The 17,532-nt window shown below is 44.2% G+C and overlaps 1 protein-coding gene across 10 annotated transcripts in view; it reads left to right on the forward strand.

Annotated features, from left to right (window-relative positions):
• DAPK1 (death associated protein kinase 1) overlaps positions 1-17,532 on the forward strand; it is a 210,907-nt gene that overhangs the window by 131,663 nt on the left and 61,712 nt on the right. For all 10 annotated transcript variants that reach the window (XM_077965000.1, XM_028834216.2, XM_028834213.2 and 7 more), the window contains 10 exon segments: positions 7,562-7,700; positions 9,704-9,833; positions 10,000-10,048; positions 10,139-10,165; positions 10,642-10,794; positions 11,146-11,191; positions 12,293-12,382; positions 13,702-13,794; positions 16,231-16,350; positions 16,795-16,893. In XM_077965000.1, the coding sequence (XP_077821126.1) occupies positions 7,562-7,700; positions 9,704-9,833; positions 10,000-10,048; positions 10,139-10,165; positions 10,642-10,794; positions 11,146-11,191; positions 12,293-12,382; positions 13,702-13,794; positions 16,231-16,350; positions 16,795-16,893 (946 nt within the window).

Genomic DNA, 17,532 nt, shown 5'->3' on the forward strand with positions numbered 1-17,532 from the left:
TGGCACACGTCATTTTGGTTTTTTGGTTTTTTTTTGAGACGGAGTCTCGCTCTGTCACCCAGGCTGGAGTGCATTGGCACGATCTCGGCTCACCGCAACCTCCGCCTCCTGGGGTCAGGCCATTCTCCTGCCTCAGCCTCCCAAGCAGCTGGGACTACAGGCGCCCACCACCACGCCCGGCTAATTTTTTTTTTTTTTTTTGTACTTTTAGTAGAGACGGGGTTTCACCGTGTTAGGCAGAATGGTCTCGATCTCCTGACCTCATGATCCACCTGCCTTGGCCTCCCAAAGTGCTGGGATTACTTTGGGATTATAGGCGTGAGCCACCGCGCCCAGCCTGTTTTGGTCCATATTTTACTGGCTAGAAGTAGTCCTGGATTCAAGGAGCTGGGAAATGCCCCTTAGTTGTGGGCCTGCAAGAAACAAGGTAGTATGGTGGGAACATAGCCAAGGCTCTGCCACATCTGCACACAGATCAGAGGATCTCAAAATACCAGAGCTGGAAGGGCCTTGAGAAATGAGCTTATCTGCATGTCATCTCTGCATCAGGATGAACAGAGCCTTGTTAAAGTACAGATTCTGGGGCCTCACTCAGGAAGTAGGTACTAGGAAATTGCATTAAAAAGATTCCCCAAATTATTGTTGTGTACACTAAGGTTAGAGAACCACTTAACCTGGTTACTCAACCCTCTCATTGTATATAGAGCAAAGGTGAGGTCCAGAGAGCTGATATGACCTCCTTACATCTCTTCCAGTCACCCACCCCTTGAGGCCAGAATTGGAGCTGGTACCTCTGCCTCCCAGGGCTTTGTGACCTAGGAGCCACACCTCGAAGGTGTGCCCTGGGGGAGCATACTTGGTGCCTGAGTTCTTCTACTCTGAAGAATCCTAATGTTTGCCTTGAAATGGGCCTCATGGGGTAATTAGTATGTAGACAGGGGTCCACTGCAGCTTAAATGATAACCAGAGCTGGTCCCAAATTAAGTCTTGTTACATTTTGGGCCATTCCTAGCAAAAGTGAGGAACCCTCCAGAATGTGTTAATTTAGAAAATGGAATCTTGCAATACCTTCTCCTGCATTATTCAAAAGGCCCACTTTGTTTTTAATGTAGTGGCATGTTCTAAATACCTTCTGTCATGCCAACTTTTAGGGAGGCTTTGGTGATAGTAAAAGACACAGCGGGAGGAGAAAGAACCATGGTATTTTCCAGCTCTCTTGGTGAAAACAGCAAATGTTCATTAGTATTCATTTCACACAATTTCTCTGATAAAGCTGTAATTTAAAACACTGACTCAAAGCCCTAATAAAGGAGGTTAACTTGCTTTCTAAATCTGCTGCACAGACTACTCATCTCTCCTTCCATAAGCCTCCCTTCTCCTAAGCAAATTGTGGAATTTGGAACAAAGAGAAAAAGTGCAAGGTTTTTTGACTGATTCCCTTATTAACCAGATTCTGCTGTTCAGCAACATTGTGAGCATTTGAGTTCTGGTTCTCAGCATGCATGTGAAAAATCCTCAAGTCATTTTCTACCTTCACAGATTTGGGGGCCAGATAGGAAACAAATTACCAAACAATGCTTATCGTGCTCCCAAACCTTTGCTGAAATTATTTGGTTTCAATTATTTTGATTAATTACTGAGGATTTTATAAGCAGAGTTTATGGCAAAAACATCTGCCTTCATGAGTTGGCATGAAGGAGTATGAGTATATATGTAGAAATGAAGGAAGATGAGTATATATGTAGAGATGAAAGAGGATGAGTATGTATGTAGGGATGAAGGATGAGTATATATGTAGGGATGAAAGGTAATTAGTATGTATGTAGGACTGAAGGAAGATGGGTATGTATGTAGAGATGAAAGAGTATGAGTATGTAGAATGAAGGAGGATGAGTATATATGTAGGGATAAAGGAGGATCAGTATATATATAGGAGTGAAGGGTGATCAGTATATATGTAGGAATGAAGGAGGATACATACATATGTAGAAATGAAGGAAGATGAGTAAATATGTAGGGAGAAGGAGGATGAATACATATGTAGGGATGAAGGAAGATGAGTGCATATGTAGAAATGAAGATACGTATACATGTAGAGATGAAGGAAGATGAGTGTGTATGTAAGGATGAAGGAGGATGAGTATATGTATATAAGAATGAAGGGTGATGAGTGTATATATATATATATATATATATATATAGGCATGAAGGGTGATTGGTATATATGTAGGGATGAAGGAAGATGGGTATACATGTAGGGATGAAGGAGGATGAGTTTATATGTAGGATTGAAGGAGGATGAGTATGTATATAGGAATGAAGGGTGATCAGTATATATGTAGGGATGAAGGAGGATACATACATATGTAGAAATGAAGGAAGATGAGTATATATGTAGGGATGAAGGAGGATGAGTTATAAATGTAGATATGAAGGAAGATCAGTATATATGTAGGGATGAAGGAGGTTGAGTACATATGTAGGTATGAAGGATGATGAGTACATGTGTAGAAATGAAGGAAGATGAGTATACATGTAGGGATGAAGGAGGATACATTTATATATATATATATATAGAAGTGAAAGATGGTCAGTATATATGTAGGGATGAAGGATGAGTACATATGTAGAAATGAAGGGAGATGAGTATACATTAGAGATGAGAAGGATGAGTATATATGTAGGATGAAGGAAGATGAATATATATGTAGGAATGAAGGAGGATGAGTACATATATAGAAATAAAGGAAGATGAGTATACATGTAGGGATGAAGGAGAATGAGTATATATGTAGGGATGAAGGTTGATCAGTATGTAGGGATAAAGGAGATTGAGTACATATGTACGGATGAAGGAATATGAGTACATATGTAGAAATGAAGGCAATGTAGGGGTAAAAGGGGATGAGTATGTAGGGTTGAAAGGGGATATGTACATACGTAGCTATGAAGGAAGATAAGTATATGTGTATGATGAGTATACATATATGTGCATGGATGATGGGGGATGGAGTGAATACATAGGGCCTTCTGGGCATCAGTTGATGAGTCCTGACCTAGTGGGATAGGGTCTCTCCTAAGCTTTCTAATGTCTGACTGAAGGACTTGGCTGCGTAGACAAGCCATGACATGGACTGCTTCATAACAAGTTGAGATTTGAACAGGGACTTGTGAGAAGGGTCGGTGATGAAAACTGAGAGGATCAACTAGTGCTCTCCTTCTCCCAGTCTTGATCAGGCACTATCACTTTGCACTCCTGGGTCCCTAACTCTTGGGGTTCCAGGGTTATTCACTGTCCTTACTCCTGTGGAGTTGAGTTTCTGAGGACACAAATACTGAATAAGGCACGAGATGACCAGGCCAGAGAAGGGCAAGCCAGATTTCTGTTGACTGAGCTTAGTAAACAAGCCCATGTTCCAACCTTCTCTGACTGTGTAAAAAAACTACTCCAGACCCAGTGGGGGTGTAGGTTGGGTTCCCTGGGAAGCAGACTCTGAGATGGAGAAAAGTGTGCATGGTGTTTATTAAGAACTTTATTTAGGATCAAAATTTGGAGAGGAGGAGAAGGGAGCAGGAGTGCATTCAGTGGCAGCCCCAGTTGGCCAACAGGGAGTTCTGGGGCCAGAATGACCCTTGAGAGAGTTACCCCAGGTTGGGCTGAGATGACCTAGTCTTTATATCAGAGGTCGGCAAGTTATGGCCTATAGGCCAAACCCAGGTTGCGACCTATTTTTTAACTAAAGTTTTATTGGAACACAGCCACGCCCATCATGTCATGTCATCTGTGGCTGCTTTCATGATACATTAGCAGAGTTGAGTAGTTGGGACAGACTCCAAGGCCGGTAAAGCCTAAAATGTTTAGGATCTGCCCTTGATAGAAGTGTGGCAGGCCCTGTGATGTTCCCTCATCGCTCAGTCGCTGAATGGACAGTCTCTGATCTCTGTGGCCTCGGCTGGGCTGGAGGGTCCCCTTGCTCAAGTCTCCTTGGCCTTGTTCTCCAAGGACATCTCTTCTTCCTGGGTTTCTCCACGTGGCACAGTGGTTTGGCATCATCATACTTCTCGTATCTTACCTGAGGGCTTCCGGAGGTGGGACCTGGAGGCCCCCAGTCCCAGAAAAACCACAGCAGGTTGGCAGAATCACTTGTGCCATTGGTCAAAGTGGTCACGGGGCCTGCCCAGATTCAAGAGGTGGAGGCACAGATTCCGCCCACTGCCTGAGGGAGGATGGCACAATCACGGTGCAGATGAGCACGAGGATGAGATGCCATCAGACCGTCTTCAGAAAAATGTGGAACGTCATGGCAGGCCAGGTGGCTGCTCGGCAGTTCTATCAATCCCCGCTCACCCAGGTCACGGCTGCAGTGCCCGTCCCTCCCCAACTCCACGGTCCCTGATATCACGTGGGGAGCCTGAGACGGCCATGGTGGGAATGTGACACCTCAGGAATGGGCCCTGCCACCCCAACCCCAAAGAGCCTGCTGTTAAGCCTCCCCCGCACACACCTGCCGCCATGGGAGGCCTTCTGGTTTGAAGCCACCTGGGAAAAAAGACAGCAGCATTGATTGAGAAGGGTCTCTGCATGTCCTGGAACCTCAGGACGACTCCGTAAGCTATGATGTTTTACCCTTTATTTTATAGAAGGGGAGTCTGAGGCTCCGCGAGGTTGGAGGCCCTGGCAGGATTTGAACCATGGTCCCCTCGTTTTTGCCATCCTGCCTCACAGAAGACAGAGCCGGCAGGAGAAGGAGATCGTGGATCTGAAGAAAGCTTAGGTCGGCAGGGAGGGAGAGAAAGCCGGCCAAAGAAGAGCGGGCAAAGCCTGAGGCCGGGGCAGCATGGGGTTGCCAGAAGGCTGGACAGTGGAGCCCCCGGAAAGGACTCAGGGCCAGCAGGCTGCGCCAGCTGTGTGGGTGCTGGAAGATTCACCCCAACCAGGCAGCCAAACTCCAGATATTTCTCATTGTCTGAAAAATGCATCTCCGTACTCTATGACAACACAAGCAGGGTGTGAGTGAGGGGGTCGGGAGGCCCTGAAGAGGGCCACAGAGAGAAAGCCGGCGGCCGGGCACCATATTCACAGCAGAAGTTTCGCTCCTTCGCCTCACCTTCTTCCTGGGAAGCACAGTGGTTAGGCTTAACCGATGGGCCGGTTTAAGAAGGAGGAGCGGCCAGGAAGGGGCTTGCGTATTGGATCCTGGAGGCAGCAGTGGTATGCCACAGGGGTGACAGTGGCCTTCTTTATAACAACACTCGTTCCCACAAGCTGGACCTTACCCACGGGCCAGCCTTGCCAGTTAACACGCGTCTATTACCTTTCATCCTCATAACCTTCAAGGGAAGAGGTCTTATGACTCCTCTGGGGAAATGAGGCTCAAGAGAAGGGGTAACCTTCCGGGTTTCAGGGTGAGCGCGTGGCAGAAGTTAAGACTTGGACTAGATGCAGGCACTTGACTTCTCCACTCCACGTGGCCGCGGTGCCTGAGTCAGCCCCAGTGGTGCGGGGCGCCCCAGAGAGCACAGAAGCCAGGGCTGGAGACCCAGGGGTGATGGGAGAGCTTTCTTTGGGTTGGGTTGGTTCACAATCTCCCGCTTTCTCTTTTTCCCTGTATAGCTGAAGGATTTTCTCTCCCCCTCTTGTTTGTTTTAAGAATAAGATGCAAAAGTGAGAAGCGGGAGGCCTTGCCTTGTTCCCTGGGGAGACAGTGGGGGGGCTGTGAGGCCAAGAGCACCTGGGAGGGGAGAGGGTGGGGCAGACTGCATCGCCCAGGAGCAAGGTGGGGAGTGCAGGAGGGGTCAGGAGGAGAGCAAGGCCACTCCTGAGACTGGGTCCATGCAGGACACCTTTCACTTGGACTCCTGGGCATCCTGGCTGAGCCCAGGCTCTGCTGTGTCCCCTGGGGGATAGGGTGATAGGGGAGGCTTGTGGACTGTTCACAGGAGGGTGCAGCTACCTCTGCCAGGCCCCTGGGATAGGAGAGTCACTCCATCGTCCCCATAAACCACTGGGAGGCCTGACAGCAGGACCCTGGAATTCAGACATGGGAAAATGGTCTCAGTTTTTCAGGTGCTTGTTAAAAATGCTGAGTTTCCTGGTCACCATTCTTGGAAGCCCTCCCACAGCGGATTGAAAGTGAGGCTCAGAATCTTCATTTTTAAAGCATCCTCAAACAATTCTGATGCCCACGGACTCTAGACCATGCTAAGGAAAACACCGACCTGGAGGGTGAAGGCGTGTGGGATCTGAAACTTTCAAGAAAACAGCTTTTTTGTCATTCTTATCTGATCTTATGAGCACCAATTTTCTTACTCTGAATGGATGTAGATGCAGAAGGTAAAATGTTTAGGGAGTGCTGTTGCCCTAAGAAAGATAATGAATACAGCAGTTTGTGCATAATTGCACTTAATTATTATGTTGTGAATATATGGTTAAACTTGATAAAGATTAACTTATAAAAACTCTTATTAAAACTTCCCTGTTATTTGCCATTCATCGCTACCGTGGAGTTTTTAGGGGAGCTTGTTCATCCATCCACCTGATGAAGTTTTGAGTGCTTGCTGTGTGCCTGGCTCTGTGCAGGGAGTGGGGCATACAGCAGGAGCCAATGGCTGGGGTGGGAGGTGCCAACCACTCCCCTCCACCCACTTGCAGTCTGGACAGAGAAACAAACTAAATAAATCCACAACCAACCACATACATTTTGCTTTTTTTGTAAATGTATTTTTTTTTTTGAGACAGTCTCTCTCTGTCGCCAGGCTGAAGTGCAGTGGTGCGATCTCAGCTCACTGCAACCTCTGCCTCCCGGGTTCAAGCGATTCTTCTGCCACAGTCTCCCGTGTAGCTGAGACTATAGGCATGCGCCCCCATGCCCGGCTAATTTTTGTTTGTATTTTTAGTAGAGACGGGGTTTCTCCGTGTTGGCCAGGATGGTCTCAATCTCTTGACTTCGTGATCCGCCCACCTTGGCCTCCCAAAGTGCTGGGATTACAGGTGTAAGCCATCACTCCGGGCTACTAAATTGATTTTTATAAATGTGTTAGTATTTACATACAAACCAATACTAAACAAGAAAGGAAAAAACCCTTATCAGACCATATATTGTGAATTTGAATTTTAAAGAATTAATTAAACATGCAGGTTACAAAATTTTCAGGTACTCTCTAATTGAAATAAGAAGATACACACTTTGAATTCTGTACAAAGCTGGCTTGCAGATTTTTTCTTGTCATTAGAGTTGAGACATCACCTCTAAATACATTTAATTAAAATGTTTTAAAGATACACTGACATTTTCTTCACAACATTTCGTCTCTGCCCCTCCTCTCATTGGTGAACACAGAACCTTAGGAAAATGGTTCCCAAGTGCTTTCGAGCCCAAATGTGTCTGAATGTAGAATTGTCCACCATCTGCACAGAGAATTCTGACTCCATGCTTGGTGGTTTCAGCATAGTCTTTATGCTGTTTTCTTGTCTGATGTTTGAGCACACCAGTAGTCTATAAGAGAAGGAATCAATGTGAAACAGAATTGTCACCAATAACCTCTGCTTCCCGGTTCTCAGCGTTGCAGGTGGCGAGCTGTTTGACTTCTTAGCTGAAAAGGAGTCTTTAACTGAAGAGGAAGCAACTGAATTTCTCAAACAAATTCTTAATGGTGTTTACTACCTGCACTCCCTTCAAATCGCCCACTTTGATCTTAAGGTACGTTTCAAAGTGTAAGCCAGATAGAAGCTTGTGCAGATCACAGCCTTGGTTGTTTCTCTGCTAAGAAAAAATGAGGCATCTGAAAGAGTTACATTATTTTTCCTGTACCAGTTTAACAAACAGAATTATCAATATAAATCAGCAAGCATAGAATACATGCCTCCCACTGGGATGGCAAACTTTTCTGTGGGATAGAGGCTTAATGATAATTGATTACATTCTGGAATTCTTGGTAAAGAATACAAGGGGTCTTAGGAACCAGGTTTTTTAGTAAGGGGGCTGCTCTTGGCTACTGGGACATTAGCCAGCAGCCAGTGACTGGCACCGGTTCCTTCTGTGGCTCTGGGCAGGTTAAGATAGAAAATGTGTTGAGTGATGCAAAGGCTTGTGGCCTGACTCTGTCACCAATAAGCAAGCAAACCAAACTCAGATTGGCTAATTGGGGCATTTGCCTGGCTGGATGCAGGACGTAGTTGGAGATGAAACGGCGTGTAAGCCGTCCTCCCAGCCATGACAGAGGTGTGGTCTCTTTGGGAAGGGAAGACACAACAGGAGCAACAGGAAGTGGCAATGGTGAGAAGCTCCAGTTCAAGGCAGCGAGAAGTGGTCTGGTAAAGCAGTGTGCGCTCTGTCAGAGGAGATGATTCAGACCCGTAGAGCTGGGACAGGATTTCAGAGGAGGGAGGATTGTCCCCATTCTTTTTGTAGCAGAGCTGTCAGTGTCCCATTCATGTCCCCCCGGCCCCACAAACATGTGAAAAGACACACACTCGTATACAACCTAAAAGAGGGCTTGCTGCAAATACCTGTGACTCTTTCTGGCATCTTGTTTGTGGCCCTGGGAGCTGGAAATGCAAAAGAAAAATTTCCACAGAAGCAGCTGTCAGCCGTGGAGGATGGAGAGATGGAGAGATAAAGACCCCAGCTCCCTCATGCTACAATTGGAATAACACCGAGTTCTCCTTTTCGTCTCCCATTCCCCTAGTTACCCCCACCTTGATAGGACACTTCATAGCAGCTTCCTTCTGTTTCCTGTATCTCCTTCCCCTACCAAGTGTTTCCTGGTGTCCCCTCCTTGTCTCAAGCCTGCTTCAGGGAGAACCTAGAGCAAGACATGTATTTCCTTCTTGAAATAAGAAGATATACCCTATGAATTCTGTACAAAGCTGGCTTGCAGATTTTTTCTCGTCATTAGAGTTAAGACATCACCTCTACATACGTTTAATTAAAATGTTTTAAAGATACACTGACATTTTCTTCACAATGTTTTGTCTCTGCCCCTTCTCTCATTGGTGAACACAGAACCTTAGGAAAATGGTTCTGTGTATACTCTTTCCTGGTATACTCTTTCAACCACCCTGGTATACTCTTTCCTGGTGTACTCTTTCAACCACCCTGCTATACTCTTTCCTGGTGTACTCTTTCAACCACCCTGCTATACTCTTTCCTGGTGTACTCTTTCAACCACCCTGCTATACTCTTTCCTGGTGTACTCTTTCAACCACCCTGCTATACTCTTTCCTGGTGTACTCTTTCAACCACCCTGCTATACTCTTTCCTGGTGTACTCTTTCAACCACCCTGGTATACTCTTTCTTGGTGTACTCTTTCAACCACCCTGCTATACTCTTTCCTGGTGTACTCTTTCAACCACCCTGCTATACTCTTTCCTGGTGTACTCTTTCAACCACCCTGGTATACTCTTTCCTGGTGTACTCTTTCAACCACCCTGCTATACTCTTTCCTGGTGTACTCTTTCAACCACCCTGCTATACTCTTTCCTGGTGTACTCTTTCAACCACCCTGCTATACTCTTTCCTGGTGTACTCTTTCAACCACCCTGGTATACTCTTTCCTGGTGTACTCTTTCAACCACCCTTTCTTCCCTAATTTTTGGCCTTTTTTTTTTTTCTCCTTTTGGGGGTGGGAAGAGAAGAAGTGTTCTGCCATCTTGTCCTCAGCATAACGTATCATAGCTTTTTATTTCTCTCTTTTTTCAAGCCTGAGAACATAATGCTTTTGGATAGAAATGTCCCCAAACCTCGGATCAAGATCATTGACTTTGGGTTGGCCCATAAAATTGACTTTGGAAATGAATTTAAAAACATATTTGGGACTCCAGAGTTTGTCGGTAAGTTCCTTTGCTCCTGTGGTCATTTACATCTCATAAACATTATTCTGGCAAACCTCCCCTGCTGGAAGATTCTTTCCCCGTTCCATGTTCCTGGTTGTTGCATGAAGATAGAATTGGTTAGTTTGCTTCCTCCCAAGCTAAATGAGTGTTTGTTTCCTCTTAGCTCCTGAGATAGTCAACTATGAACCTCTTGGTCTTGAGGCAGATATGTGGTAAGGAGTATGTCCTTGGTGTTGTTTTCTTTCTGATTTATTTGACTATTCTCCTGATGTGTTCTTTTGTTTGTTTTGTGTTGTTTTTAGGAGTATCGGGGTAATAACCTATATCCTGTAAGTACCAGAATTCACAACTCATACTCTCTTCTCTTCTATGAGACCATAGGTTTAATTAACCATTAAATGTGCTGTGTTGATCTCTTCAGCTTATGCATGCTTTTGATGTAAACATATTCATTTTACACCCCCAAAACATGTTTAGTTTATACTAATTAAACGTGTTCTCCTAATTTGAAATGAGTCATCAGAAACTGTAGAAAGAAAGCATAGCTGTCCATCACTGCCGAGAAAACAGGTTTCCTGTAAACTACCAGATGCTGTTCCAAATTAACTTGTTAAGTGAATCCTTTTGCACGAAGCTGAAGCTTTTGGTCCTGACAGTTAAAGCCCTATGAAATATAATCAAACTCTCAAGTGATTATTCAAGCACCAGATTATAATCTTATTCCACACTCCAGATGTTATAGGAGCAAAATGACAACACCAAGGGGTCATCATTAATGTTCTGTGCCCAACTTTATTTTTAACAGCCTAAGTGGGGCTTCCCCATTTCTTGGAGACACTAAGCAAGAAACGTTAGCAAATGTGTCCGCTGTCAACTATGAATTTGAGGATGAATACTTCAGTAATACCAGTGCCCTAGCCAAAGATTTCATAAGAAGACTTCTGGTCAAGGATCCAAAGTGAGTGTCCACGTTCCTGAAAGGTGCTTGGCCACGGCCTCAGCCAGCCCAGAGCCTGTGCCTGTTCCATACACAGGGCCGCGTTTCTCAGACCCTGCTTGCTTCATCTGCCAAAGGGCAGCATGCCATGTGAAGCGCTTCAGAAAATGCAAGCAGGGCCCTCTGCCCCCGCTCAGTCGGTCCCTGCAGGCACAGTGAAATAATCACAAAAAGACCGATGTCGTTTTTGGCTTTCTTCCCTGAACTGCATTTTCCAGAGTGTCTGCTCGGCAGGCCCAGCCAGCAGGAAAACAACCTTAGTATTTGCTGCTATGGTCACAGCATTTTTTCCTTTCTCCCCCTCCCCTCAAGGAAGAGAATGACAATTCAAGATAGTTTGCAGCATCCCTGGATCAAGGTGAGTTGCATATTACTTCACTGTTTAGATCACCTTCTGTGTGATTGGTTTGGGCACCCTGGTATTCGTGTGTCTTAGAGTACTGCTAACCTCAGGTCACACCTGGAGTGTTAAGTTTGCTATTTGCATCATATTTTAAGAAAATCCTAATAATCCCAGAGGTGGGGAAAGAGGAATAAGCCAGCACAGAGCAGGATTGTAAAAGGTCAAGCCCACTCAACAACTATGTTTGGAGTGACGTGTGGGGTGTTGGCCCAAACAGTATATTTAAAATTTTATGTTGATTCCAGCATGTAAATATCAATCAAATCTGGATTTCCAGCTTCTCTTGGGAAATCTGAAGATCTGCTGACACTGAGCCCTCATTCCACATGGCCTTGGGAAGTGGCACAGGCACCTTGGTGCTGGGGAACAGGGTCCCCTGGAACATTACACCTTTACATTACCTGCCTGGCCTGATTGACATTTGGATTAAAGTTGCTTCAATCCAGGGCAGAAAGGATTAGGGGTGGTAAAGGATGATAGTTACAGAATAAAATCATGAAACAAAGAAGTGAACATCACAGAAACAGGCTTTGGGGGCAAATAGCTTTGCTGTGCAAGCTCCCAGCGGTTACCTGGGCTCTCCTAGCCAGCTGTGGTGTCTCCTCCTCCCAGAGGTGGAAGATAAAAGCTAAATGCATCTACTGAAAAAGATACAGTACAAGGAATTCTCCTGCTATAGGCCAAACTAACTTTGCTGACCTCTGAGATCCCTCCAAGCTCTACATTACTTGGTGATACCCAAGTTCGAATGCCTCATAACATAGCCTCACCATGAATATTGCCGTTCCCAAACTGTCAGTGTGGAAAGTCATGATTTAGTTTGACCCCAAGCTCTACTTCTCCCCAGTGTTTATGGATGATACGAAACCCTCAGATACAAGAGTGAGCCCGCTAAGACTAGATGCCTAGATATTCCATGTTATCCCAACTCCTGTGCTAATTTAGTAAGGTGAATGCGTAAGCATCCTGAATAAGGAGATGTTTCAAAAAATTGTCATATAACACATTTTCGTAATTTGAGAGCTTTAATTTTTTTTTCTTGGATTTTTATTTTAGCCTAAAGATACACAACAGGCACTTAGTAGAAAAGCATCAGCAGTAAACATGGAGAAATTCAAGAAGTTTGCAGCCCGGAAAAAGTGGAAAGTAAGATTGTTTGTTGTGGAGGGATTAACAAATTCTATTTCCTGTGTAGAGCAGTGTGTGGTAAGGGTCCGTCTCCTCTGATACTGGCAATATGGAAAATGCATCCTTTCCTCTTTTTAATCCATCTGTAGTGTTCTGCACCATTACTCTATTTTCAAAAACAAGCAAAAACAATATTTTAGTCACTTTAACTCATACCATTAAATGTACTTTTGTAGTTTTTCCATCGAAACCATTCTCAATGCAAATTTTTATAGCAGCACCATAAAATTATAGTGAAATCTTTTTCTAATACTACAAGCCACATTTTAAATAGGTTCATTCTTTGTGGTAAGCAGCATGAGATTACATTTGTGCTGTAGCTCGTGTAAGTGGGTCTCTCAGCCCTGCCTTTATCTGTGAGTGGTTGGAGTGGGGGTGGGGTGGGGCCATGAGCATTTGCAGGGTGGCCTCTTCTCCTTCCTAAGTGTGGATGGCCTCCACAGGGCCTGGGTGGGACATAGATCGGAAGGCATTGCAGACATCCTGGAAGAAATCACACTTCAGGGCTAAGAAGGTGATGGGATGGTTTCCTGTGCCCAGGGTCATGTCAAGCCCAGAGGAAGTGGGTACCTACCATGTCTTCCCAGCTCAGGGCCAGAAATGTACCTCGTTTTCACACCTACCAATTTTGGGGTGCTGTGGTAGGAATAAGGAAGACCACAGCACTAGATTCTCAAAAAGTCCTTAGAATTAGGCTTAAAATAGAGAGAGAGCAACCATACATTTCTCTTTCTCACTCTCATTCTTTAACTGTACTTTTGCCTTTGAGAGTAAATGCAGAGATGTTTTTTCTGTAGACTAAGAGGACCCCCAGCTGTTCACTTCCATCAGCTGTCGCGTTTTGGTCATTACATTGTCTACCATCACTGTTTATGTGGCACAAAGGACACAGAGCAAGGCCCCTGCATTCTGTGCTTCTCTAAGGGGGGACCTGCAAGGGTCAAATCACCTTCTCCAAAGAGCAGAGAAGAAAATATATAGAGAGAAAGGATGTGGGGTGTCCAACTCTGTAGTTCAATAATGAAACATGGAAGGAGAATCTCTATATCCTGTTGTCTTGATTTATAAGACCTTTAAAATTACTCTCGAAGTAAATACAACCCAATTCACTGTAGGATTGCCCACCTGGGAGAGTGTGTGCTCATGCCTGTGAACACGATTTCAAAGGCTTTGTCGTTTGTACTCATTTGACAATTGTTACATAAGCTGTGTCTCCTCCTCTCACCCTACCTTTTTTCTCCTCACCCTCCCCTCCTTTTTTTTTTTTTTAAAAAAAGCAATCCGTTCGCTTGATATCACTGTGCCAAAGATTATCCAGGTCGTTCCTGTCCAGAAGTAACATGAGTGTTGCCAGAAGCGACGATACTCTGGTAAGCAAACCCGTGTGCCCTGGTGCTCCTTTCTCAGCACTGGGTACTCAGAATGTCCAAGCTGTCCTATTCGTTCAACCTCCCAGGAACCTGAAGTTGTGGAAATGGCAAGCCTATTCTTGATCCCCTCAGAGGGGTTTGGGGGTGCTGATTTATGCACCCTCTTGCTTCTTTCCTCTTTTTTTCTCTTTGATTTGGATGGTGCTGTCCCCTCTCATAGCCCCATCCCTCTAACACTACCCTCCACCTTGATGCAAACGTAGGCACAGACCACCCCCCAACACACACGCGCACACGCACAGCAAATGCACACACGCAGAGACGCACTCACTGATATTCTGGTAAAAGAGAGGCTAGCCAGCAGAAAAGAGCTTATTCTAATTTGCATGAACTGTTGCCACTGACATAGAAGAATCTTGGTTGACAGTAGCACGGAAGGGACAGACAACCGCCACCTCCTTCCCACACACATGCACCAGAGAATCAGGGAGAGTGCAGTGCTGCTTGCTGATGTGTCTCCTAGCAGACCAGAAGGCCTAACCCGCTTGCATTGTTGGCCTGGTGTTGACTGCCCAAGGCCCTTGAGAATAACTCCAGCTTTCTTAGTTTTAATATGAACTTTGACAAAGTGGCAAAGATTTATCAAATTTGTTTTTCAATACTCTCTAGTTATGTTTCCTTCGTAATTAGAAATGCATTCATTTTCCAATTTCTAGCCTTTATTTTCTTTATCTTCCCCCTTAATCCAAACTGAAACCTAATCATAGATAAGCTCTTCAGATATGAGTAGAAGCCTCCGAATTCAACAAGACTTTCCCCTGACAATCAAACAATGGGCCTTTGTTAAGTCAGGAGGTGAAGGGGACTCCAGACGAGGCAGCCATGGTCGTCCTGTGGGAACTACCCTGCCCCTGTAACTGAACAGTCAGCATTTCCCTGGTGGAGCCGAGTACATCAGGGTGGGAATTGCAGACACCAGCTCCCCATTTTTCCCCTTAAGGTAGTAGCTTCACTGAGGCTCCACATCTAGCCTTGTGGAGTGAAATGGGATTGGAGATATTTAAAAAAAAAAACAAAAACAAAAGAGAAGCAGGTTAGGGCGAAAAGAGAGAGAAGAGGAGGCTTTGTTTGGGAATCGTTAGAGGGTGGCTGCTTTGCAACCAGCAAGAAGATAAAAACTGTGACTCTAAGTAAGATAATGAGAATGATTAAAGATTGCAAATTGAAGTCACTGTATATTCAACTGGGAGATGATCCATGTGTCACAGTGAAAAGTTTAGGGTAGGAGAGGGACCAAGGGTCGTGTAGGAGCTCCAGGTGGAAAGATACCTCCCAGAGGTCAGATTCCCTCATCTCCATATTCTAATCACAGGGTGAGTCATAACAATCTGCTTTATTCCTTCTGTTTTCCCCATTTCTCTTGACTTGCGCTTTCATGTAAATGCCTCTTAGTCATTGACTTGAATTGTGATAGAAAAGCAAAACCGGTGGCATTCTTAAACATGCATTTTATACAAATATTACTAAAACCCACATGGAAAGTGTTTGGATTCAGATCTGTAGAGAAGAGAAAGCAGATGGAGAGACATGCTTTCTCCATTCTCCCCCACAAGCAGAGATTCAGCATCCCTAGATTCACTTTTCCAGATTTGAAATTCCAGTGGTCATAATTATATGTTTATCATTTCAAAAATTTTGTTTAGGATTTTTCTAGCAGATTCCTTAGTTTTAATGTGAATTTTGACAGAGTGGCAAAGATTTTTCAAGTTTTTGTTCACTACTCTTCTGGTTATTTCTCCTTTGTAATTAGAAATGCATCAGATTTCTGATTTCTAGCCTTTGTTTTCTTTATTTAGAGCCTATTTTTTAAATTTTTGTTTTGTTTTGTTTTTTGTAATTGGGACCAACTTTCAGAGAATTTTGCCATGTTATTCTATACATAGTGATGGAAGAAATACAAGTGATCAGAAAACAATTCTGTAATTGGAAACATTCCAAATTGAGAATATCTTATTCAAAGGCATCATTTCTTTGCTTCAGTAGGTTTTTCTTTTTCCTTTTCCAGGAAGAGAGTATGTTATACCTAAAGATTTTCACAGTGGTTTTAGGAACTGTGTTTTGACAGATTCTTAAGATAAACACAAAAGGTTACTTGTCATCATCATCATTTGAAATCTGGATCTCAGACACTGTCTCTGGGCTATACTGCAGATAACATTAAAGCCCAGGTAAACAGTAAATAGTGTTCGTTTGCAACATGGAAGGAGCAAAAATTTCCCTCCTAGGTCCCTTCATGACTGTGTGGTTTTGGGGAATAAATGGCTTAGTTTCCTCTGAATCCCCCTGTTAACAAGTGAGCACAGGTTTCTTTTATGTTGGTAAGAGAATCATGGCTAGCAGTGTAACTCTGTTTCCATCTTGGCTGTCTCTCTCAAGGATGAGGAAGACTCCTTTGTGATGAAAGCCATCATCCATGCTATCAATGATGACAACGTCCCAGGCCTGCAGCACCTTCTGGGCTCATTGTCCAACTATGATGTTAACCAACCCAACAAGGTCTGGTTCTGTTCTGCAGCATAGTGGAGGGGTGGGTCACAGTGACCTTGCCCTTCCATATTAAGGGAAGGACGCCGTCTGCTTCTCCATTCTCCCTTCCAATTGGAAGCTCCATACTGTGGGGAAAATCACTTCTGTTTAGAGAGTGATTTGAGTTACAAATAGGGTCTTTTTGCATTGAGGACCTTCCTTCATTCACATATTGTATCTCAACCCATGAAATTTTAGATCTTCTCATCCTGCTAATGAAAGTGTCCCCGATGAGAATCCAAAAGGGGAAGGAAAGGTTTTATACCCTTCTACCTGTCTTCTCTTCTTGCCACTCAGCAGTAGCTCTATGTCTGTTGAGACAGGGGAAGGTGTGTGGGAACAGCAATCATCATTTGGGCTTTTCCTTTCCTACCAAACCTGAAAATTAGTAATTTTTTTTCTTGCCTATTCTAGCACGGGACACCTCCATTACTCATTGCTGCTGGCTGTGGGAATATTCAAATACTACAGTTGCTCATTAAAAGAGGCTCAAGAATCGATATCCAGGATAAGGTCATAATCGTTTTATTGAAATGAATTGAATTTTAAAGTATTATCAAATGTCTCTTAATTATCGGGGTAACAGAGGAAAAAAAATGTATGTCCTAACTTGTTTCTCAGTTTCCTGTAAAGGAAGATAAGCTGCTTTTTCAACAGCTTGGTACAGCCTGACACATGCATTAGAGAGGCAAACATTTATCATTTCTCCTCCCCTTGGCGCTGCTGCTTGACATCAGCATTTCTTCATACACTACCCAGATTTTCCTTCTTACCGATCACATTTACTCAACAGTGTTAGATGCCACACATGAAAAAGTTTTATTAGCTAATTATTCTCTTCAGAAATGTGTTTGCGTGCTTCTGTAGACGTCAGCAGAGCTGTAAGTGGAGTAGATCCGGTCCCCTGCAGTAAGGGAGTCCTAACCAGAGGGGGAGATGAGGGTTTACAAACAGAAAACAATTGTTTATAAACAATTGTTTATTTCAAAATCATTTTAGATTTACAAAACAAAGTTGGAAAAGTTCCAAAAGAGTTCCATTATCTGCATCACCCAGGTGCCCCTAATGCTAGCATCTTGTGTAACATGGTACATTTGTCAAAGGTGTAAAAGAGAATGAGGGCTTCATTCCTCTGGGGAGTTGCTCCTCTGG

Source organism: Macaca mulatta, chromosome 15 (genome assembly GCF_049350105.2).
Source record: "Macaca mulatta isolate MMU2019108-1 chromosome 15, T2T-MMU8v2.0, whole genome shotgun sequence".
Lineage (NCBI taxonomy): Eukaryota > Metazoa > Chordata > Mammalia > Primates > Cercopithecidae > Macaca > Macaca mulatta.